Source organism: Pundamilia nyererei, unplaced genomic scaffold (assembly GCF_000239375.1).
Source record: "Pundamilia nyererei isolate P.nyererei 1_Seehausen unplaced genomic scaffold, PunNye1.0 scaffold00031, whole genome shotgun sequence".
NCBI lineage: Eukaryota > Metazoa > Chordata > Actinopteri > Cichliformes > Cichlidae > Pundamilia > Pundamilia nyererei.
In genome coordinates this window covers 2,127,210-2,152,279 of record NW_005187432.1, presented here as the reverse complement: position 1 = coordinate 2,152,279, position 25,070 = coordinate 2,127,210, and the positions used below count along the sequence as shown (strand labels likewise).

The 25,070-nt window shown below is 38.5% G+C and overlaps 1 protein-coding gene across 4 annotated transcripts in view; it reads right to left on the bottom strand.

Moving 5' to 3' along the window:
* piezo2b (piezo-type mechanosensitive ion channel component 2b) overlaps positions 1–25,070 on the bottom strand; it is a 90,426-nt gene that overhangs the window by 17,712 nt on the left and 47,644 nt on the right. The window contains exons 18-38 of one of the 4 annotated variants that reach the window (XM_013909813.1): positions 22,508–22,794; positions 20,345–20,505; positions 18,687–18,863; positions 17,827–17,928; positions 16,862–17,062; positions 16,251–16,455; positions 15,122–15,208; positions 14,500–14,665; positions 10,882–11,125; positions 10,581–10,683; positions 9,926–10,082; positions 9,660–9,749; positions 8,011–8,132; positions 7,718–7,786; positions 6,456–6,562; positions 4,084–4,182; positions 3,129–3,249; positions 2,965–3,042; positions 2,186–2,352; positions 1,866–2,059; positions 1,348–1,521 (exon numbers count right to left, since the gene is read on the bottom strand). In XM_013909813.1, coding sequence (XP_013765267.1) covers positions 1,348–1,521; positions 1,866–2,059; positions 2,186–2,352; positions 2,965–3,042; positions 3,129–3,249; positions 4,084–4,182; positions 6,456–6,562; positions 7,718–7,786; positions 8,011–8,132; positions 9,660–9,749; positions 9,926–10,082; positions 10,581–10,683; positions 10,882–11,125; positions 14,500–14,665; positions 15,122–15,208; positions 16,251–16,455; positions 16,862–17,062; positions 17,827–17,928; positions 18,687–18,863; positions 20,345–20,505; positions 22,508–22,794 — 3,111 coding nt within the window. Of the gene's footprint in view, positions 1–1,347; positions 1,522–1,865; positions 2,060–2,185; positions 2,353–2,964; positions 3,046–3,128; positions 3,250–4,083; positions 4,183–6,455; positions 6,563–7,717; positions 7,787–8,010; positions 8,133–9,659; positions 9,750–9,925; positions 10,083–10,580; positions 10,684–10,881; positions 11,126–14,499; positions 14,666–15,121; positions 15,209–16,250; positions 16,456–16,861; positions 17,063–17,826; positions 17,929–18,686; positions 18,864–20,344; positions 20,506–22,507; positions 22,795–25,070 lie in introns of all 4 variants that reach the window. The other 3 variants (XM_013909814.1, XM_013909815.1, XM_013909816.1) reach the window with 3 other exon arrangements.

Here is a 25,070-nt window from a genome sequence, read left to right as displayed (position 1 = left end):
TCATCTGGAAAAGCTTACAAAACCATTTCCAAGGTTTTGGGACTCCATTGAACCACGATGAGAGCCATTATATACAAATGGAGAAAACTTGGAACAATGGTGAAGCTTCCCAGGAGTGACGGGCCAGCCAAAACTACTCCAAGAGTACACTGATGACTCATCCAGGAGGTAACAAAAGACCCCAGAACAACATTAAAGAACCACAGGCTTCACATGTCTCAGTTAAGGTCAGAGATCATGATTCAACAATAAGAAAGAGACTGGGGGGAAAAGTCATCCATGGGAGAGTTCAAGGGGAAAACCAGTGCTGACCAAAAAGAACACAAAGGTCTGTCTTACATTTGCCAAGAAACATCTGGATGATCCCCAAGACTTTGGGGAAAATACTCTGGGGACCGGCAAACAAAAGCTGAACTCTCAAGATTTTAGTCGTGTTACATCTGGCGTAAAAGTAACACAGCATTTCACAAAAGGAACCTCATACCAAGAATAAAATATGGTGGTGGTAGTGTGATGGTCTGGGGCTGTTTTGTTGGCTCAGGACCAGGAAGATTTGCTGTGATAAATGGAACCAGGAATTCTGTTGTCTACCAAAACATCCTATAGGAGAATGTCCAGCCATCAGTTCCTGACCTCAAGCTGAAACACACTTGGGTTCTGCAGCAGGACAACGATCCACAACGCACCAGCATGTCCAACTCTGAATGGCTTTAGAAAACAAAAATGAAGACTATGGAGTGAAAAAAATAGGAAATCAGGAAGGGGTCAAACACTATTTCACACTGCTGTATGTATCACATTCTGGATTGATCATCTCAGTGTTGCATGACTGGCAGAGCCTCTGGACAATCACAATTCCAAATAATGGTCCTTCAGCCTTTTCAGTATAACCATAACCATAACAGAAGAATAATAGCTGGTTAGCGCAGAAGGCTAAGATGCACTTTAACAAATATGCTGTTAAAGTTCATCTTGTGACCATGAAAGAAATCAAGCAGACATCATTTGGGACAGTTGGAACAGCAAACCATTAGAAAGGAACTCTCCCTGTCAAAGTAAAACTATTGTTCGGTCCAACCCAAAAAAAGAAAGAGGCAGTTGTTTAAAAGAAGCAGGTCACAATTTACAAAACCCCTTCTTGTAACAATATTATTACTGAACAACAACTTTTGTTTAAGGTTAAAAATGGATTTGTGACAGAATGAAATACAAAAGTAAAAAAGTTTGAAATAGAAATCATGCAGTGATTCAGCAGACGTTAATAATCAATGCAAGGCTGATGAAAACACAAAAAAGACAGAAGAGATGCAATGATATTTTCTGTGTGTACATGCAAAGGCCCAGCACCTGGATATGAAGCTGCTGCCGCTGTCCACTGATGAGCTGGACATATCCAGCCTAGGTGATCTTTTAAGTTTGGGCCTGGCACGCTCACTGGTTTTGGGAATGCACTCTGGCATTGCATCCAAGTCTTCCAAGGTGGATTGACGAGAAAACAGTGTGGTGGCGTCAGTGCAGCCACTGATAGGTTGTGAGAGTGACAAATGGGATGATCAGTGGTAAGAAGGATGACATGAAATCTATGTTATGTTAAACAAAAGAGATGATATTCTGCAAATAAAAAGCATCTGTAAAGATCATAGATCGTGTGATGATTAACACAAAGATACAGTAAAGCATTTTGGTGAAATGGCTCAGTGTGATGATAATGTGCTATGATAAGTTTGTTTTTAATGCATTGAAGCAGTAAAAGTATACACATTTTTATTGCTTCTTTCACATTTGCACAATACTGCACATAAAGACAACCTGAAACCGTTCATGATGGCATCTCGTTTAGTCTTCACATTGCACTTCTAATCTACCTGGACATGCTCTCTCTGGAGGCCGTGGACTCCTGACTCTCCATCCGGTAACCTCCTCGCCTTCTGCGGACCCCGATGGAGCCCGAGACTGAGTCGTCCTCGCTCAGCACATCCATGCTTGCCTGTCTGGACATGTTAAGCCTCATGGCCTTGTGGTAATAAACATGGATGCTCTCTCTGGATGGCACGTTACCCTGGTGGGAGGAGAAGAGATCTGATCATACGTATTCCACTGAGTGATTTTATAAATGATTCAGTGAAAGCACATTTAAATTAACCCTACTTCTACATGTTTAAGGTCACTGCAGAGAGCTGCATACCTTCTTGACCTCTCGAGTCAGCATGCAGCGCTCTAAACGCAGCACAGTGGAGATGTCAATGTACTCTCTGCACATTTCATTCATCCATTTAGTGAAGCTTTCCACCGTCGTCTGGAAGAGCATCCAAGTGACCTTGATGATGTTGAACACTCGTTTGATGATGTTGTCTGATGAAGAGCACACAACAGAAAATGCATTAAACGTGGTCGAATTAAAAACTCATACTTAAATAAACCTTTTCATTAAATAATTGACAGTGTTGTATGTCCGAATGCCAGTAAAATTCCTTGAAATAATGATTTCAGTAATTCCTGCCTTAGTTCCTATCACCGTTGGGATCCTGATTTGCTGTGATTGTCCATGGGAGTCTAATCGCCAAATAGCTAGATTGATTTTTTATATTAATATATCACATTTAATTCCTACTAATTATCGCTCCTTATTGAACTAAGGTTATTGCACCCATAAATCTGTTTGGTTTTACAGGGGATTTACAAAAGTTGCACTGTTTTCTAAACACATACACGTTAATCAATTACAGTATCAAGCCCAAAAAGTATGACATTATTTCTGGTTGTTTTATTTGCTGAAACAGCAGGTTCATGAACCAGTAATCTAATAAATATTAATCTGATTTAATCACTGAAAATAACGATAGCATAAAGATTCCCACTGGAAAATACATTTTAATATGTATACCAGTTTTTCTCATGATGGAGAATTTGGTCAGTGTAAATTGGAGAGCTGTAATTTGTAAAACTGAGTGTCATAAAACCAACCTGGGCCACCAGATTTCTTGTTCTCATCGTCTTTTTCTTGCCCATCAGACAGCTCGCCAAGGTCGATGGTCACGCGACCTGCTGATGTACAGTACAGACCGTTTAGTATAAATTTAAAGTCTGTTTCAAGTCAGGAAAAAATTTCCTTTCTAGAGCTGACTTACCATCTTTCTTGCTTTTTCTGTGTCTAACTCCTTTCGTGTATCTCTTCCAAAATTTGCGCTTCGCTTTGCCTCGCGCCCTGAGAGCAGCTTTGGGGTCTGTGATCCAGGTTTGATACATATACTGGAGAAAGGAGGGTAGCAGTTAAGTTTTAATGAACGTCACTGAGGGGAATTATGCCAAAGCCACAACAGAAAAAAAAATATTACAAAGTTTATATATAATCATTAAAAGTCATGTAAATGTTATGGTGCTCTATTTCAGTATTTCTTAAAACTAGCCTAGAAATAAAATCAGCAATTCATCATAGTGAACGTTCATATGATTAAAATACCAATTACATCTTTTATTTGCCTTTTAAACAAAATATGCTTGAGATTTCTTTAATGCAAGATCACCATCACCTTACTTTACACCAAATCTTTACAAAAAAGGAAAGAAAAGCGAGGGAGATCGTTTTCCAAACAGTTTTTGACTTTGATTTCTAAAACTTGTGTAACAACCTATAATACCTATTTTATACCAAAAAAAAAAAAAAATCTTTACCAGGAATAGGGACCACAGATCAAATCTGAATTATGTTGTACGTTACAACATAGATGTAACGTACATCTATGTTGTTTTATTTGCTGAAACAGCAGGTTCATGAACCCGCTGCTCTGACGATCTGACATAGATCGTCAGAGCAGCGGGCCACATAACATGGCCATGACACACATGCAAACACCAATCAGTCAGACAGTAACAATACATGGTACAAAAACATTCTCATTCCAAGTCGAATTTGGTGATCTATGTAAGTTTAGTGTTTTGGAACTGGATGAATAAACACATCTATTAATTTACAGCATGTTCACCAAACACGAGCTGGAAAGGCAGTTGTCTGTGGTGTTAGTTGTTATTTGAACTGGCAGATGTTCACAGAGAGAGCCAGCTGTGTTAGATGAGGGTGAATACCTTGCCTGCCTTCACTACATACTGCAGCACAGTTTTAGGCAGCTTAATGACAGATTTGGGTAAAGCCAGAAGAGCGGAGACAAACTTCCCAATAGCTCTCTGAAGAGAGGGAACAGAGTGGGGAGAGGGTTAGTAGAAAACAATTTCATACTGTTAGAAACAACAGAGGTTAATTATGTTAGGAGGCAGTAAACAAGAGGAGGACTTCAAAGCAAAATTATAGGTGTTTATTGAAAGGTTAGTGCCTACTGTATCACAAATCACATATTGTACTGCGCAAAAGTCTTCTTTATATTTTTCTAAGAAAATGGGCTATAGGTCCAGTTATTTATTTAAACATGTGCAAACATGCATGGAAAGTGTACAGTATGTAAAATAAGATACAGAGTTTAAAATTTAATGAGCTTGACAGTCAATATTTGGTATTATCACCATTATTCTTAAACACAGCCTGAGCAGTCTTCAGGAATAGTTCTCCAGGCTTTTTGAAGGACATTCAAAGCTCTGCTTTGTATGTTGGTGGTCTTTTGGTCTGTTCTCTATCAAGATGATCCCATACTGCTTCAATGATGTTGATGTGCAGGCTCTGGGGAGACCAATCCATCACTGTCAGTGTCTCACTGTGTGGTTTTTCTATCCAGGTACACTTTTACTGCATTGGCAGTAAATGTTTGGGATCATTGTCAAGCTGTTAAATGAAGCTGCTCTCAATAAGATGCTTTCCAGATAATATTGCACGATGGATCCAAATCTCATGGCACTTTTCTGTGTACATAATTCCATAATAATTCCAGTTTTGACAAAATCCCCAACATTGCTAGCTGACATGCAGTCCCAAACCGTAACAGAAACTACACCGTGTTTTACAGATGACTGCACTCATCTCTTCTTGACCTGATGAGAATTTGAACCAAAAATTTCAAATTTTTATTCCAGTTCTTGTGTTTGTTAATTTGATGTACCTTGTACACCAGTGCCCTGTTTCTCAAGGACATGACTTTAAGATACTGTTCATCTACAGTAGATGGTGTTTTTCTTCTGTACAAAAATGTATAGACACTGGTTCTATACTTGTTCACCCCTTAAGTTAGGAGCCTTTTAATGGTTGGATGACTCATAGGCCAGTGTTAAGTGGTTTAACAAATGAAAAAGCATTCCTCTAATAAAAACAGTCAGGTAGACAGACTGGACTGAAAATGAGCGAAAAAAAAAGTCAATGTCCGAAGAAAACCTTTGGGAAACCTTCAGAAAGCCTGGTCACTTATTGCTCAAATCCACTTTAAAAATGACAGCTCTGGCTCCTTGGAAACAAAATATAAAGAAATAAAGGGTGGCTTAAGACTTTTGCACAGTATCATACATCCCAACTTCTACATTTAACCCAGGAAAACAGGAATGAACAGTACTGTAAGTGTAAAACTCTTTCTAGGTGATATCTTTATATATACTTATTATATTATATATACTTATACTTTATATACTTAATTTTCATTCATCAGTTGGTGTGTTTGTGATGGTGGGAGGGTTACAGACATGAGTTGAGAAAGAGGCCAGAAAAACAGGCTATAGTTGTGGTTACAACATGATGAAGTAGTCTTCCATTGTGTTACATTGTATACACAAATGAAATGTTATGAAGTGTTATGTCTACCTGTGGATGTGAGGACAGAAAAAAACATTGCTCACTCATACACAGAGGTACGCAGTACTACAAATACTGCTGTATTTCCTCTTTCCAGAATGACACCTTTGTGTTTTAAACTTCATTTGCTTCTCCACTTCTGCTTTAAACATAGTAAATGAGCCAATATGACATCATTCACTATTTTGGCTGTTGCTATTCTGTTTTTTTAAAAAGCAAACATCAGAAGTGATGGGTGGATGTGCTTGAGAAACCGAGGAACCTGCAAACTCATGGAGTAACAAGTTGTCAATCAGAAAGTATACGCTGGTTTATCATCTAATTTATACATTTTTAAAAAGAGCATCACATTGTATTCATCAAGACTTTGAAAATAGTGACTGACATCATAAACTCTTTAGGAAAGTGTTACTGTGTCTATAAATCATGGGAGAAATAGGGTAATTTTCCCATAGACTTCTGTGTAATCAGATTTGTTTTTTACAATGCGATGAGCTGCCCCCTGCTGGCCATTTGAAACAATGCAACCTGCATTCGCTTTGCTTTTACGATCCAAGGCAACGTCCACCTTTTACATATAGTTTACTATAGTTGTAAAGAAAAGTAATAGCTTAGAGAAGCCAATTAAAAACTATTTTGTAAAAAAGGACATCCATAACCATGTTCTTCTCCTTAAAATCTCTTTGGGAGAATCACAGCATTTCCCACTCTGAAGCCAAAATATAACCACCTGAAATGCTGACTTCTTTGGTGGATCGTCATCTTTTTTCTCTTCTTCCTCCTCTGCTTCTTCTTCACTGTCAGTTTCAAACAAGTAGTAGTCTCCACTTCTAACCACTGAGGGGCAGAGCGCAAAGCACTGTTACATTCACTCAAACACAGGCTGAAGTCATTTATTGCTTTTATGACATTAAAAAAAAGCAACAGAAGGTTCTCTTGCTGTAAGGAAGAAACACAACCACATTAAACTCTACATATTTCTCTATCAAACATTTGCATTTATCTATGGCTCGTTATGATATAGACGCACTTTTAAGAGGATGAAACCACACGTTAGTAAAATTAACGAAAGTATGAGCAGAAAACACAATGAGGAATGTCTGTTATTCTCATATTTCAGTCGCCCTGGAGTGACTCCAGTCTACAGTAGTTAAGTGTTAGAAGCAATGGGATAGACAAGGCTGACTTATGTCCTTGAACAGAACCGCAGTGGGCAGGAGATGAGGGGAGGATGCTGGGAAATGGAGATGAAACATCAAATGACAAAGAGATAAAATGGAGAAATAATTTGAAAATGTCATGTGGGGGTGGAGTATGATATGAGACATGAGTTCAAAACAAACAGGCAACCGCTGTATTGACTCAGGGAAATGCTGGCATTTTTTTTTTTATTTATCACAAACCGACTGTAGAAGCCATAGTTTTACATATTTAATCACTGGTCTGATTGCTGTTCTATTTTCTCCTAGGTAATGCCTGTTTGGTGATCATGTCTGCAGGCAAAGAATGAACTAAACCTTCAGCCTTTATTCCAGTACTGAGAATGAAGGCTTGTCAGCTTCATTTCTTTGCTTGAAAATATTTTGCAATGGAGTGATTCTCTACTGTAGGCTCTTTAGGTGAGACCAGCGATGAAGTTTATGTTTTAAACAACGTCAAGTATAAAACCTCCAGACGTTAGTCATTTTCCCTTTCTTCATTGCTTCTATTTAAGGCAACCCTGTGCTGCACTCTTGCTGAGACTGGTACGCTTTTATAAACCTAAGAGTCTCGCCACACTTGCTTTGTAAAGTTACGCAAGAGCTACAGGTAACGGGGATCCTTAAATAGAGACAGAAAAAGATTAAAGTCCGGAGGGAGAAGGCAGATACTATATGATGTTGCCTTTAGAGCCCATGGGCAGTATGGGAATCCTCAGCGTTCTGGTCAAGGACACAAGGGCCAATCAGAGTGGAGGAAGAGAAAAAAGAGGTTTTGGGGGGGTCAACCTACTGGAAGCATGGTCAACCCACGGCCTCCACCACTGCTTTTTTTTGGTCTTGGCTTTCGTTGGCTGTGCTCCTAAAATTTCACAAATACATCAGTGCAACATTTAATAAGAAATTCAGTTCTGTAAACTTCAAGACACAAATCTAGTATGTGAAGCTTTTTATTTAGTTCCAATGGTAATAGAAATGACACTATTATAGACATTCTGTTCTTCTTATAAACGATCATGAACGCCCACCCTCCTTGAGTAATACCAAAACTCATAGTATTTCTACACCCAGCAGGCTTTGTCATACCATCATCATCATCCTCTTCGGGCGGGACTATCGTCTGTCCATCTCCAGAATGTTGAGCCAGGCTCAGCATCTTCTCCTTGCCCCGCTTAAACTTTTGCTGCCTCAACTTAATGCGCTCCATCCTGATTAGATCAAAGAGAAGGTGACGAGACACAAAGAATCGACACAGAGGAACAGCGTAACAGACTGACCATAAACACCTCCGGGCTTCATGTGGAAATTACTGTACGTTACGTAACAATGGAGTGCTCATTAGACAGGGCGAGTGGACATCATCAGAGCTGGTGAGTAACCCCTGAGTTACTATGAGTGGTGGAAATACATTGGCTTGATGAAGTAGAGCAGGTTTCTGGGAAACAATGATGAAACTGAGCCAGGAGACACTTTGAGTCAAGTTTTTCTGCATCATGTTTACCTCGGTGTGAGATAAATTAGAGGGGGCCTAATAAAAGACGCTCAAAATCATGAAACAGACATAACTGTGTTTTAGTTTAAGGAGGAGTCAGCTGAATGGGAAGAGCAAGATCCGGGCAATCAACACCTACGGCCTGCCGGTTGTCAGATACCCTGCTGGGTTAATAAGCTAGCCAAAGGAGGAGATAGAAGCTACTGACATCAAGTCAAGGAAGCTCCTTACCATGCATAGAGGGTTTCACCCAAAGACCAGCATCCTGAGACTGGACGCTAAGTGGAAGGAAGACGGCTGAAGACTAGTGAGTGTCAGAACCACTATCCAAGATGAAACAACACAGATCCATGAGTACTTCAGGAAGATGGCCACAACTCATCGTGTGGTTGGTGAATACGTCAGTCAGCAAAAACCAGAAAACGCATTTACCACCAACAGATAGAAGAAGTAACTGATATAGAAAAATCCCACCAATGGCTGGAAAAAACCCGACTGAAAGACAACATAAAGGCACAAATCATGGAAACACAGGAACAAGCTCTAGGTACAAGTTCATTAGAGAATGGGATCTACCACACCAGACAAGACCCCAGGTGCAAGCTGTGCATAGAGGCCCCCGAGACAATTCATCACAGCAGAAATGAAGATGTTTCTCCAACCTTCTGTTATCCAATTTTGGTGAGCCTGGGCAAATTATAACCTCAGTTTCCTGTTCTTAGCTTCCCAAAGTGCCACCACATTTGGCCTTCTGTAACCAAGTCGCTTAAAGATTTGACCTGTTATGCATTCTGAGATGTTTTTCTGCATACCTTAATTATAATGTGGAGTAATTCAGTTACTGTTGAGTTAACGAACAGGTGTATCTAGTAAAATGACCAGTGGGTATATATTTGCACCCAAGTGCCACGATGAAGCAAGGCAGGAAGTAGTAAAATTAAATTTTTTTTCAAGGAATGTAAGGATAGATTTCAGATAAGAGGAAAGAAAAGCAGCTAACTATAGCAACTACTGGGTAGAAATTCTGATTTAATTTAAAGAAAATTAAAAGAAAATTAAATTTCATGATTAAAAAAAAATCCTTCACTTGTCACTGGTTTTGCTTTTTTCTTGTGCAGACAACTGCAGAGCAGTTACGTGTCTTAGGAAAATAATCACTTTTCCATTCAGCGTTGGCTCAAAAGACAGTGACATCACAGACACATCATTTCATCAGAGGAAGGTTAAATGTTTGGAGTCTCACTGTCTCTTCAGCTGCTCCACGGACTTGTGCTCCTCCTCCAGTCTGGCTCTCACTGCCTTCACTATAGTTGCTTGGAAAAGCTCTGCACCTCTGAAAAACACAGAAAGACATTAGGAAAACATTTTGTTTGGTACGCCTGTATTTGTCAGGTAGAAAAGTTAATGCTTTGAGAAGAAATTTTAATACACGAGCATTGGTCTTGAATAAATCAAACCTGTATTTCTAATTAAATTGACTCCATGTAGCTGTCTCACTCAGTTAAATACCTGGAAGCGAGGATCTGTGATGCTCTGATATCTGCCACCACATGTAGAAAGTAGTAACTCATGAAGACTCGTCTCTGCAAGAGCAGGAAAGCAAAGCAGATACTGTCCCAGATGATGCCGGCCTCATTGCTTGGCACCTCACAAATATCCTTAGCATCTGGAATTCACATACAACACAGCCATATTTATTAATCAGGCACAACATTACGACAACTGACAGGTGGCGTGATTAACACTGATTATCTCCTCGTCATGGCACCTGTTAGTGGGTGAGCTACATCAGGGAGCAAGTGACATCAAAGTTAATTTGTTAGAAGTGGGAAAAATGCAGACCGTGTATACCCTTTCATGGAAACCTGTTTCAGCAGGATAATTCACCCTACCATGAAGCAAAAACTGGTTCAGGAATGGATTGATGAGCACAACAAGTTTAAGGTTTTGACTTGGCTTCCAAAATTCCCACATCTCAACCCAATACAGTATTTTTGGGATGTGTTGGACAAACAAGTGCCATCCGTGGAGGCTTGGATGGGACTTGGGTTTTTAAATTATTATGAACTAAGTTATAGGATTATACCTGCAAGTTGTTCATGAAAGTTAAAGCAATGTTTTAGTAATGAAAGTAGAAATTTGAGTCAATTCACCCTCTGCTTACTTGTATTTATGTCGTAGCCCTTGATGGTGCATGCCAGACTGAACACCTGGATTAACCAGCAGTGGTCCTGTAGCAGTTGGTTGATGTACCCACAAGCCAGGATCTAAAAACAATGTTGCTTTATTACACACTATAAATATTGCATTTTAACTGTCAACGTGTTAGTTAAAACTTCACATTTGTATTGCTTTGTAAATACTATGCAGATAATGTTTTCAAATCTCAGCAGTTTATCTCTTTTTATGTTGATTATATAGATGATGATAATGGTATTATAATCAGTTTGTCATAGATTACTTACAGATAAAATGTTTTTCATAGTAATCACAAAGATGTTGTAGGCAATCAGGAAGTCCCAGTAGTGGAGGATCTTTCTGATTGGCTTCAGCAACAGGTCTCCACCAAAGAGCAGGAAGTAGAAGCAGGCCACCAAGTAACCCATACAGAAGACGCTGATACGTGTGGTTCCAGTGATGAAGATGATAGTGAGGACAAACCAGAAAAGGTAGCTGAACATGATAACTTTTAGCATGTCCAGGTAGGACCTAGAAATAGAGAAAAACCGTTTTTGTAAATGAAAAGACAAACAAGTGTCTGGTAGTTTTGAGAATAAGGATCCTTTCAAAAGCAGCACAGTGGCAGCTCCAAATGTGAATGAAAATTCCTAACCTCCGCAAAAACAAATAAATAAACAGAGAGATCAAATATGACATCCCAACATGGAGTCATGTGAAAATGAAAGTGCATCCTCTTTCATCTGGTGACTATCAGGTTCTAACATTAGGCAAATACAACCTCAAATGAACAGCAACACATGACATATCACAGTGTCATTATTATTTATATAACAAGAGCTTTAGCATGTTAAATGTTTATAACATTATAATTAGAAAACTGACTCTGTCCACCAGCTAAAGGTTGGCTGAAATTGGGTCGAGCATGTGAACAATGACCCCAAAAACAGCCGTCTTGGTTGACATGCCTCTGCAACGTCGCATAGAGACCTGGGGTGATGCCTCTGGATTGCTAGACTGAGGTAGTGGGTCCCATCTTGCTCCAGCTTTAGAGGGGATCACACTACTTGCTGATGATGAGCACAAAGAGTGAAGCTGTCATAGATACAAACAGCAGAAATGAGCTTTCTCCAAAGAGTAGCTGGTCTCTCCCTTTGAGATTGAGTGACATAATATTGAACCTCCCAAATTAATCTAGATACATATATTTTTCTAGATCCAGGGACTCGATTCATAGTTGTTTTGGAACTCATTTTCAGTGCAGGTGGGCGTATAAAGTCTTGGACTGCTTTTATTTATATTCTGAAATCATTCGAATTCTGCTTGGAAAAAAAGTTAAAAAAATAAAATCCTGGGCAATTAAATGTAATTAGCAAAACAGTCGTTACTCTGTGTTCAACAACTAGCGTTTTTCAACAATTTTCAATCATGTCTCACAATGTCATCTTGTGTGGACTTATTTGAGCACTTTAATTCTCAAATAAATCCATAGAGTAAGACGTATATTTACACAAGGCCTGTTGCTGTCATGAAAAAGCAATGAGGGAGGTGGATGTAGTTGATGAGCTGATTTTAATCCCCATTGATCCCAGCTAGCTGCTATTACAGGTTAGGGTACATGTTTACCACATAGCAAAAGTCAAAAGAGAATTATCTGCTCATCATTCACAATTAGGGTATCACTTAATGTCACTTAGAATCTGATCAATGAATAGGAATGAGAGCTGTAACCCGATCCTTTCGCTCAGCACAGGTACACTGCTGCATGTCTTGCGCGTCTCTAACATGCTAGGCGCATGTCTATGGCTCCATGTGAAAGGCTGACGATATGATGCGCAGAGTGGAAACATGAGATGTAGCGTGCATTAATTTCAGATACATGGGGCCACAGTAACAGCTTCAACTCTTTAGAAAGCAGCTCTGATGAAGTGGGTTTGGATGGGACGATGCGTTGAAGGGCCGGAACAGCTGAGTGAGTGTCCTTCTTCATCAGGGGGAGAAAATACCTTTTCCATACTTAAAAGCTATTTATTGAGTTAGAGTACAAGGAAAAAGCGTCTGAGTCGGGGAGTGACGGACAGAGTGTTTTTGTGGATTATGGATTTCTCCCCCCACCCCGTATCCGTAATTCGATTCTGGAGGGAAACGATGGAATAAGTGCAGAGCTGCTGTGGCATGGACAGACGGGCTGTACAGCTCTCTCTCTTGCACTACTAGTGCTTGTTGATGGACACAGAGTGCGTTAATAAAAGACTTGTCCACTTTGCACACCAAAACAGTGGAATCTGAAGAGCACATAATCAATGAGTGTGGACAGGTCAGGATGCTCTTGCTGTCTTTTTAACTCGCGCCCTCTTCCCCTCAACATCCTGCGTTCACTCTTTATGTGCAAAGTCAGTATCAAGATCAGGCGAGTTTCTAAATTATGTATACAGCATGTATTTAATAACATCCCTCACTAAACCTCTGACGTGAGCTACTGTCAGCTGTCATTTTTTTCTTACCTTTATTTTTCTGGGATAAAGTATTTGCTGACTGAGAACGTTCTTATTCAGCACCATCCCACTTAAGATTTCTGCAGTTACACAGTTTGCAGCCAAGCACAACAACAGTTTTCTTCAGAGCACACTTATGACAACGCAAATGGAGGAAAAGGGGGGTGTTCAGCCTGTTTGTTGATCTATTTTGTCAGCTTGTGAAGCAGGACATGCCAGAAAAAGTCTGAAAACCAGTGCTGTAAGAGATGCAATTGTGTTATTGCAATGGGAATGTGAAAACTTCAATCTGCGGATTGTTTAGTATCCATAATTTAGTAATTCCAAAGTTGTCTCAAGTCATATACTTCTGGGGCAATAATTGCAGAGTGAGACAAACAAGGTAACAAAGTAAAACAAGAACCAACTTGAGATGTCACGAGAGTGGGTCACACACAAAAAAGCAAAGAGAATTGGAGACATGGAAAAAAAACACTGAAAATGCATTAAAGAAATAATTACAATTAATCCGTCAATCACACACATGTACATACATAACTGCAAGTACACATGTGTTGTGCTGGACTATTCACTACAAGCAATTTGAGTTTAATGTTTAGCTGAGAGATATATATTAGGCTTTATAAAGATAGAGACAACAGGGAGACAGAAAGGAAATAAGGGACAAAGACAGAAGGTCCTGAGTAGAAATAAATTATGGATACTAAAATAACCAAATGGGTTTTTCTTTAATGTTGAAGCCTGTTATACATTTCTAAAACCAATTTTTGACTGTAAAATACTTTCAAAAAGCTTTAAATACATATACTTAGCTTTTAACAGCTCCACTTGTGTGGAGCACATTTCAGTTTTGTATCTGACATCATAGATAGGCACCCAACATCATTAAGCATCAATTAGACTGGCTACTTCACTTCCTTTCCATTTCAGCATGTTGACCTCTGTCTTAATGGCGGCTGAGCCACGCAATAGCCACAAAATGATGAAAAGAGAATCTAATGTAAAATATATTTCAGAAACTGGAAATCATTTAAAAAGGTACATACAGCAATACACTTTATCCATGTAGGACTAATAGAAATACACAAGGCCACAAGGCCAACCACTGTAGTGAACAAAGCTTTGAATCAAGGATCCAGCACCAGTGCTGCCACACCAACTCACATGGCAAAAAAATGTCCTAATACACAGTATGTTGAAATAAATGTATCAAAACAATACTAAGAGTTGCACCAGCACTTAGCTGCATTTTGTAGTATACAATACAGCATGTTTTCTGGCCACAATTCTCTGCCTCAGCTACATGTACAGAACATTTTAAGGCATACTACTTTCAGTAAGTACTACTGCAGCAGTTCTTACTGAAAGCAAAATGAAAGTATATCTAATTTGGAGTGTTATCTGTGGTACCTGCAGTGGATAAAATCGGGCACAGGGTTGTGGACGCTGAAGGAAGCTGCATCCAGGTCTCTGCAGATCTCTACATTGTCACCGGCCATGAGGCGGACAGCTGCCTTGTTCTCATCGTCAAAGACCTGCCTCTGGAGGGAGGCGCAGAGGAGCAACATGAAGTCATCTAAAAGAGAAGAGGAGATGAAAACATTTCTATTTGTGGAATCAGTGTTAAATCTTCATAAGATAAAACAATTATTTCATTTTGCCTGTGACGGTACATTTGCTTTACTGTATTCAAGTCTCAAATTTTAAAAGTTAGCTTAGTTATTTAGAGACTGCAGACAGACGGTCGAAGTCGCAAGTTTGTTTGCACTTTTTTAAACACCACTAGATGTGTTTGAGTGCTTTATTTACTAGTTACTTTATACATTATAATTTTAACACAAAATTATGTCATGTTGGAGTTTAAACTACGAACTATTGTAATAACAAAATGCTTCTGATATACTAATATATTAGTAAGAATAATCCACTAATATGATTAATCGCATGAAGATTTACATGCATGTTTCTAACTTCTAATGAAGGATTTTCATTTATTCTTCAAAGAAATTTTCACTTTAACTATAAAACTCACAGATGAGGAATAAAGGATTGGGCCTGCTGCGGAAATCTGGAATATAGAGCCACTTGACCACATTGTCATTTTCTGTCCAGGGATAACCTGAAAAGAAAACATTATCATCAGACATATGTAAGAACATCATAAAAATATCACGCAAAAGAACGGAGCCATGATGTGTTAACGGATTAAAAAAAGAAAAAAAAAGTGCATCATAAACATGAAGAGAACACCTTTTACGTGTGGACAATTTTTGTAATTACATGAAAAACAGCCTTAATTTATCTCTGAAACAGTAATGAACTGACTTTTAACTTACATTATTTAAATCATTACATACCCTTCATTTAATGAGTAATTAAATCCGATGGTAACGCGTTATTCTACAGAGTGAGTTTGTTTATTTATTTATTTCTTTTTGTGCTGCAGCCTGGCATTGCTTCCAGCTGATGGGATGGAGAGACTTACTCAGTAATAAAATAAAAATATCCCAACTCGCTATGGTTTTGTTTTACAGTTTGCATGAAAATAATAGACATTTTTACAGTTTAATGCAGGGTAACTGCATTACACTGTGGTGCTCATTGTCAGTGCTAGGTTACATTAGGTTTAGTGTATCAATTTAAAATAAGCTGATGATCCTGATTAGATTCACTCATCAGCGTATAAACTTTATACGATCTTTATACAGTTTTTAAGCTTTATAGCTCATGTAAAGTTTGTTTATTCTTGTTGAGTTCAGTTGGATTCCTAAATCCACAAACAGCAGTAATTCTCAGAGCAGCAGCAGAAAATGTTATCTGATCACAGCCTGTATGCAAAGAAAACAAATCTACTTCAGATTTCTAAGTGATTCTCTTCCCCACACTTCACTACTTCACAAATTCCACTTTAACTCCTGAATACAAGCAAAGACAAATCTGCACAGTAAAAATTTCCTGTCTTCCTGGTGCCTGAAAAATTTTGCTCACCTACTTCACCATGGTGATATGGTAATGAGATAGATAAGCATCTTGGAGAATCAGTCAGTTATCTGGACCAGACACATTGTTAAGAATGGCTTCTACGAGGAAATTAATCAGCTTTTGACTCACCAAGTGTCTGGTTATTGTGAGTGCAATCTGGCACATTTGATTACACAAACCTTTACAGGCTGCAGGTGGGATCCCGATGCAGACGAAGTACTGAACAGTAAGCATGCATGCCAGAAAGCAGCAGTACTTGGGCCAAATCTCAGCAATGGCTTTCCTTCTACGCCTGTACAGCACCGCTATTAAGGCAAAAGCATGAAGCATGGCATAGAAGTCCATACGCTGCCCTATGACGTTGACGACCAACAGCAGGCAAGTCTAAGGGAAACACAAGAGGAGTGTACATGAAGCAGTGTAGCACAGTACACATTTTAATAATAATAATAATGGGTTGCATTTATAGAGCGCTTTTCGAGAACCTCAAAGCGCTGTACAATTCCATTATTCATTCACTCTCACATTCACACACTGGTGGAGGCAAGCTACAGTTGTAGTCAGAGCTGCCCTGGGGCAGACTGACAGAAGTGAGGCTGCTATATCGCGCCATTGGCCCCTCTGGCCATCACCAGTAGGTGGTGGGTGAAGTGTCTTGCCCAAGGACACAACGACCGAGACTGTCCAAGCTGGGGCTCGAACCGGCAACCTTCCGATTACAAGACGAACTGCCAACTCTTGAGCCACGATCGCCCCAATTTAACTATTTCTACTTCATTATGCCACCTACCTCAAGTCCAAACTTGTAGAAGAAATAGTTGATGAAGTATTTGATGAAGCAGACAATGTTGATGTCCAGGTGCTGTCGTGTGATGTCATGAAAGATAATCCTGGCAGCGGGAGGTGACAATTTGTTCCTCAGTCTGAAGTATTTCTGATGGCGGTAGATGGTTACCTCCAATGCTAACAGAGCCAGCATCCAGAAGTTGTTCTGCTCAGATGGTCGGAAGAGAAAATTCCCCAAAATGCTTAGTTTTTATAAACTGTGTTTTTATAATATAGTTTTAAAAAATATTTAAATGTGATTAAATGGGCTGAGGATTACAGACGACGGGTTGGGGAGTATCCAGAGAGCAACTTTAACATTGCTGGTTTTACTCATTTAAAGGACAAAAACTGCAGAATAGTTCCAGTTATTGGCAACATTTGATTGGCACTTCATATTTTCACAAGGTCAAGTGAATTACATTAAACTACTAAAAGTGTGAAGAAAACAAAAACACAAACCCGACTTACAAGACTGCAATCAAGATGTGATTTGCTGTATCCCTAGTGACTGATTTCAGTACTGCACATTGAAACAATTACAAAGAAAATCTAATAAGAAATTCCCTTTTGCTCTTAGACAGTGGAGATGAAACCACACAGAGGGATGATCTGAATCCCAGTCTGGCTTTTCATTATGCCAACAAACACATAATGAGATGTTTCAATATGAAAACCACTGCTAACTAAATAAAATAGAAATTCTAAGTATTCAGAGTCTGTGATCTCACAAGTATTAAGTTCCCCTAAAAGGTCCAGGGGATGGGGAAAGATACTCACAAAAGAATCTTACAAATATTCCTCCTAACTGTCAAACATATAACTCATCATCTACATAAGACTTAATTGCTCTATAAATAATAAAGAATAAAGAGTCTAATAGGCAGTGTATAACAACGATAAAAGAACTGTGGTTCATTTCGACCTTACCCTCAGGTAGCCCAGCAGGTCGTCATACTTCCTGAGGCCCACCCAGTTGGCTGGATCCACTCTTCCGTCATACAACAAAGATTCTGGTAACATTAAACTCTTCTTTGTTGAGTTTGTGGACAAAAACACAATGGGTCAGTTTTCCAGTCTAGTAGAATTAAAAACTAGGCCTAAAGTAGGAATTATGTTTTCATCAAACATGGTCAAAGTTTCAAATATCGAGTTCCGTAAGAGTAAGTCGCTATGAGGCAAAATTTCAGGCTGCTCTAAACGCTAATTTTAAGAAAGATTTTTTCTACCCTTGGCTCTGAATGATGTCAGAGAGAGCAGATATAGCCTATTTTGGTCATTTCAGACACACTGCTTTGGTTGTAAGCATAGAAGTCCCACCAACCTGTAATTTAAACTTTCTTTTTATAAGGGTCAGACAATGGGAAGACACCTAGCTCAAAGGCAGAGGATCTAAAACAACTTGTTGTTTCAGATCTCCTGGAATGGATGAAGTTAGTAGCTCATCTAAGGTGAGTATACGATAAACAAGGCTTATTTGATCTGTAAATCATCCAAAGCTTTACTAGAAGAATCCAAGAATAAAAAATATGGAGCTTCAAAGAACCATAGTACTTTAATTCAAATCTTGGAAACTAGCAGTAAGGCTTTTTGTCTCTTTTGGAATGCAAACATTTTATTCCAGAGTTTTTATGCCCAACGCCAACAAAAATCATGACATAAAGCAGGCGCACATCAATCAAAATCAAGAGAAGCTACAAAAAATCTGGCTTTAATTAAGGATAATAGGGACAATGCTAAAGAACAGCATGTATTCTATACAACTTTGGTTGAGAAGCATTAATATTTACCAAAGTGCAGTTCTTGGAGTACTTGCTGGGATCTATTAAGTCCAGCTGGTACAACATTTTACATACAATGATGACACACGTCCAGACAGTGCAAACACTAGAGGCAAGGGGCCGGTACTGGCTGTACGGCAGTGCAAACGCCCAGGATGCAAGGAACACATAGTTGAACAAAGACACCTGGACAAAAGACAATAGATGTGATGAGGACAAAAAAACTTTGTCATTCATACCTCTTTTCCACAGCTACGGCTATAAATTTTTAACAATACACACACACACACACACACACACACACATTGTACACTGAAAAGAAAACAGGTGTAAATCAGTGATGATTGAAAAATTCACTGAACCAGCAGCAAAAGAAGATCAAAACTACGCTTCATGTCTGATAAACATCGTCATTAATTCCCTCTTACTTTTGCTGCCAACACAATTGTGCACAGCGTTGTCGCTCGCTGTTTCGCCTCCGACAAGAGAGGCTCATTTCTGCTGTTCAATACCGAAGAAATGTAAACTTTTTAAAAGTATGACAAATTGCAAAACTCTTTAACATTGCTCTGTTTCACTTCAGCAGCATCAGGTAATGTTCATATGTTGATTCATGGTTTTCTTCCGTTTTTGATCTACTGCAGAATAATTTATTTGATATAAAAAGTCAGGCAAGGAAAATCTCCTTCATATTTTTCAGTTACTTCAACACAAAGACATCTGCTGTGATGCCCCCACCTCTTATTAAGTCTCACAAGTGTCAGCTTTGTATACATAGATATAAAAATAAGCATATGTACTGATAATTTATCAGAATTATAATATTTCTGACTGTCTCAGTCAAAATCGGGACCTTGGGAATTGGAATCGAATCGATAAAAGAAACCGATCGATACCCAGCCCTGACACTGACACTATACTGTGTCATCATTTATTTATCAAAAACTAATCTAAAAAGCAGTGACCCAGTAAAAACCTGACCTACATGAATTCCTATGAGTGGGCTAAAATTCCTCCACAATGACGTGGGAAGCTGATGAAGCCAGATAGAAAATGATTACTGTACTTTAAGTTATTCAGGAAGCTCTCTAAGCTACCGAATAATGGGGTGTACTGTTTTAATACACGGTTTTTTATTTTGGATTAACTTTTGTTAAATTAATAATGGCACTATTTTTTAGCTTATCTTTTTACTATGACTGTAAAGACTGTCAAATGAGTTTTCATAAGACTGGTATGGTTCATGTGTAAACTCAAAAAATCTCAGACTCTTCTTTACATCTCCAAAGTGTAGAAGCTGTTACAATTCTCCAGAATCCCCCACACTATTATTTGGCTTGTATGCGATATAGTAAACAGTTCAATTTAGATTAGTGCTGAACGACATCAGCTTTATTTGTGTATCTGAGAAGTAATCACACTAAAATAGCAGCGCCTCTCCAGGATATACTGCGGAGTGCTAACAAAGGCAGGAAAGAGAAGATGGGACCCAAGTAAAAGCAGTTATAAACAGTACTCAGTTTTAGCACCAACAGGAAGGGAAACACATTACCACCTGTGGTGTTTGATATGAAAGCTGACCAAATAAAATAAAATATGACTTTCAGGCAGGTTTAAGTTTGTCTTGCTGCAGGTACAAAAGTAAGTCAATTCTTCAGCTTTCATACCTCTTTGATAGCAACCATGACAACATAGCAGGAAACGATCTTGATGATATGGATCTCCAGTAACCACCAAATGAACAACTGCAGTTTGTGGAAATACTCCAGGAACTTGAGGAAGAGCACTGTCAGACGGTCAACCACAAGGTGCCATTTATTCTTCAGGTCTGAGGAAAAAGAGACAAAAACCAGACACGTTTAAATGGGAAAGTGACAAGACTGAAGAGGTGCAAACGGAAAGTGTTTAAAAACGAATATCCCTGTTACTTCTATTTTTCACCTGCAAGTTTGTCAACTTAAGCTGGGAGATTGCACAAGCTTCACTTCAGGACAACGTTAGCTGCCACTCCACATGTTTGTAATTTTCTACAGTTCATTCAGAAATGAAAGGCAGATATACAGTTCCTTCTTTATAGCCCTTTATATATATATGTAATTGATGCAGCCGTGGTATTTTTAGAGTCATCCCCTCTATTGATTAAAAATAAATAAATCAATACAGATTCATGTTAGATTAATATGAAGCTAATAATGCATATTAATCTAACAAATTTAAAGAATGTTTGATATCAAAGTAAAAAAGTAAAGAAAATAGAGCTTTTACTCACTAATACCTTGCTGTAAATATTTAATTAAGCCTAAAACAATTACTCCTCCACTTCATTAGTCTGTTTACAGACGAAGAGTAAACTATTAGAAACTAAATTCCAGCAATGTAATTTCAATTTTTTGGTTACTTTATGGTAGCAAACACGTGTTTCATATTAATTCTGAAGCTGCTACAGGATTGTTAACATCATTTTTTCCAATATTAAAGTTGTGAAGTTTGATGAGAATGAGCTTAAAAAATGTATTAACAAGCAAATTCCAAACTGCTGTTTTATTTAGCTGAGAAACAGGACTTTATAATTTGTTTCATATTCCCATAAAAGCCACTATATTGTGGTAGAGCGAGTATACGTTTACAAAATCCATATTATCTCAGGCTTTAATAGAGGCCCCATTGTTTGGCTAAGAAACTCTGAGAGAATATACCTCGTACAGCCCACAACTCATTATAAACTAAGAGGCCCTGCAGGGCCGCAGGGTTGTGTTTTATCACCCATTTTATTTTCTGTGCATGCAAACAACATTTTCATTCAAGACTGTCTGTGTAAATATGCTAGTAATGCAGCTTTGGTCGGCCTTAGCAGGAGGGTAAAAGCAGGCGCTTGAGCTATGTGCTGTGTCGTAATGCAAGATAAATCGGCTGAAAACAAAAAACCTGCAGTACAACCGCTTTTACAAATTCTGCAGCAGTGGCTGGCTGGTGTGAGCGCAGGCAGAAGATACCAGGGCGGCAGCACAGAGCTTTGACCTTTAAAGACCACAATGAACTTGAGAGCAAACTGAAAGGCTTAGCACTAAATGCATGATGCATGACTCGTGCGCTGGCTAGGTTTTTATTACCATCACGCGTATGTCTATGACATACTTGCAATCAGCATGATATTAATGTGCCATTTCCTTTTATAAAAAAAGAAACATGCTGCTTTGACAGAAATGTTCCGTCACAAACACAGTTTTGACATTAAAGTTTATGTGGAAACTAATGCTAAAACATAATTATTGCAGTTTTAAATCAAATTTCTAATTTACTGACATACAAACAGAGTGTTATTTTGATTAAGATGTGAAATTAAAATTATTTACTTTCATTTTTGAATAGAAAAATTTGTTTCAGTGGCTTAATGTTTACACTTGATTAATGTCTGACTTAGATATTTCCAAAAACTTTAAAGCTTTCACCCACAATGCAATAGTTTATTAGACCACCAGCCAATGTAAGATGCCCTAATTTAACAGGATTGGTGATTACCAAAAATCATTTTTGTTTTCTGTAATGGTTAATCCACCAATATGAATTTGCTCTTTAATCAAAATTTTATTTTTAATACTAAAGCATAATTGTTGTCGTTAACCATGAACTTCTAAATTAATCGTTTTACATAGAAAATTTTTTTAAGACAATAAATTCTAAATGTTTATTAGTGTTTCTATACAGAAAAAAATATTTTAGTAGTTGAATGTTATGCTTGATTAGACAAAAATGAATTAGATCAAGTGAAATATTTCACAGTATTTTTGAAATCACATTTAAGGTCATGGACCCGCCGTGCTGCTCGGTACCTGAGCTCTGCTCTGTGCTCGGCTCCGGCTCGGTCTTCGCACTGCACTGTTGGCTCTCCTCTGTGCTGGACTGCCGTGGGTCAGACAAGCTCCCGGGCTTCTCATTAGTCATGTCAGTGTCATCCATCACCACCACCAGGGCCTGCTCCTTCTCTTTCTCCATATCCCAACCCTCCTGCATGTTCTGCTTTACATGTGTTTCACATTCCTCTCTGAGAAGCATCGCGTCCACCGAGCTGGCACTGAGCATGCTGAGGTCTGGCAGGCTGCCATCCGGGTCCACCAGTCTGAAGACACGGCAGAAGTTATTACACAAAAACACACACGAACACGCAACCCTGGGCACAGATCTGTATTAATATACATATGAGGACCTTCTGTGACTTACGGATTTTAAATATGATTGCTCCTGTTGTTGTTAAACATTTTATTATTTATCATGTTGTTATGGAACTGTACAATTTCCATATTTTGTGTGTTAACCATAGAGTGTGAATGGTGTGAACCTGACAGGACAGCAGTAATGGTTGTGTTTGTACAGGTTCAGGACTAATGTGTCTTTTTTTGTTTTTATTTCCACTTGCTATCTTCATGCCAGCACTCACTGCTGTTGCTGGTCTGTTTTTATGTCCAAATAATCCATTAAAAAACGTCAAATTATATGTTGTAAATTGTAATTGTGGATCATGTGGCAACTAAATTCAAAACTTCCAATAAAGGCATTATTGGTTCGAGCATGAATACGCTCCTAGATTTGATAATGTTTTTACCCATATTTCGTTTAGGTAAAGGACAAATGGGAAGTGAAGACACATAAAACCCAAAAGAAATATATAAAAATAAACAAAATTATAAACAAAAAAAAAAGACTAGAAACTGTTTGGTAGTAGAGATATAAAAAAAATATATTTAATTCTCAATCCTTTATCGATACAATCCAACCAGCATTTCTTGTGATAAAAATCTTCATAGTTGGTATTTAGTGGATACAAATTTTGGTGACCATTGGGTCATATATGTACATTTGAAGATTATTAATAAATAGTTATGATAACTGTTTAAAAAGGAGGCGACGGGATACATACAGACATATCTACAGGGATATGCTACGATCAATATTGTAAGATAAGAAGAGGTGTTCCTCGTAAGTTTTTTGTCCTAATATTCCATAAATTTATCTGCATCTGATCTTAAACTCGACCAAGACATCAGCACAGTGAACAAAAACCAAATCCCTAAAAACAAAAAAAACAAAAAATCTCTTTTATTATTTTCTAAGGTATTCTGTCCTCATAAGTATATAAATACTTGAAAAATTATACACAAGGTCAAGATGACTGTCAAATGACTCCGATGCAGGATGGGAATCTGCTCGTTCTGCTAACTGAACAACAGAGCAGTGTTTCATCAGGCATTTCAAACTAAAAGCAGTGCACATTCCTGCTGCATTCTTTAAAAAAATACGTGTTGTATTCATGGTGTCTGATCTTTGAGCAGCAGATAAACAACTAAGGGGAGGCTTTAATCCTTCAATGTCTTTTCAGGCAATAATGGAGCCATGTCAAGGTTCAGGTTTGGCTTGCACGGACTGGCTGCATGTCAAGACGAGCATTTTGGTGTTTGGTAGTCACACTTACTTGCTCTGTGGAGTGGGAATTTTTTCTTTGATGCTGCTCAGAACAATATAGTTACACAGAAGTCATCATAAACAGTGAGAAGAGAAACTGACACAAAAACAGACTGAAACGTCATTTTAAAATGCACGAAAACTGGCTGCAGGACTCCAGTGGTTTGGGGGAGGCGAGCTTTTATAGGAAGGGGGTAATTTTCTGGGGTTCAGTGCATAGATCAGGGTGTGGATCAGTGTAAAGCTAGTGGAGGGGAGCAAGAACTTTTTGCAGTTTTAAACATGCATGAGTAAGTTTATTGCCTGTCAGAAGTAGAACATTTTTTATTAAAAAACAAAACATAGAAAATCCAAATAAGAGGAGGCTACAGGCAAAATAAAGAAACCCCAAAACCCCAAAAAAGAAAACCAGTCATGTCATGAAAAATACCTGATCTTCAGGTGCAAGATATTTCAGATTCTCAATAAAATACCATCAAAAACAAGGTAAGAGGGGTAAGTCACTGTGGGTGCTGAGGATGTATTGCAAAAGGAAGAAAACGCTAAGATTCAGAGGTGACATGGGATGGTGATTGATGCTACAGAAAGCGAGCAAATACCCACCTATTCATGATTAAATAGACACGCCCATTGACTTTGGCGTGGCTGTGAGTGAAACAGGCGGAGAAGATAGAAAGCAGCAGGTGACGGAGAGAAGCAGAGGGAAGAAGAGCTGAGCAAGTGGTAGCAGAACAACAAAATCCACAAAAACAACGCTAAAGTTAAATGACCCATGCCGCAGACTGTGAAATGTGCATGTTATGACACACAGCTGCACGACACAGCACGCAATGACCGATGAGGTTACAGCGGCCGTATAACAAGGTGTGACATAAAAGCGGATGAACTGGGTTTTACATGCCTACTTCGTGAGTAGTGGAAATTTATTGCAATAAT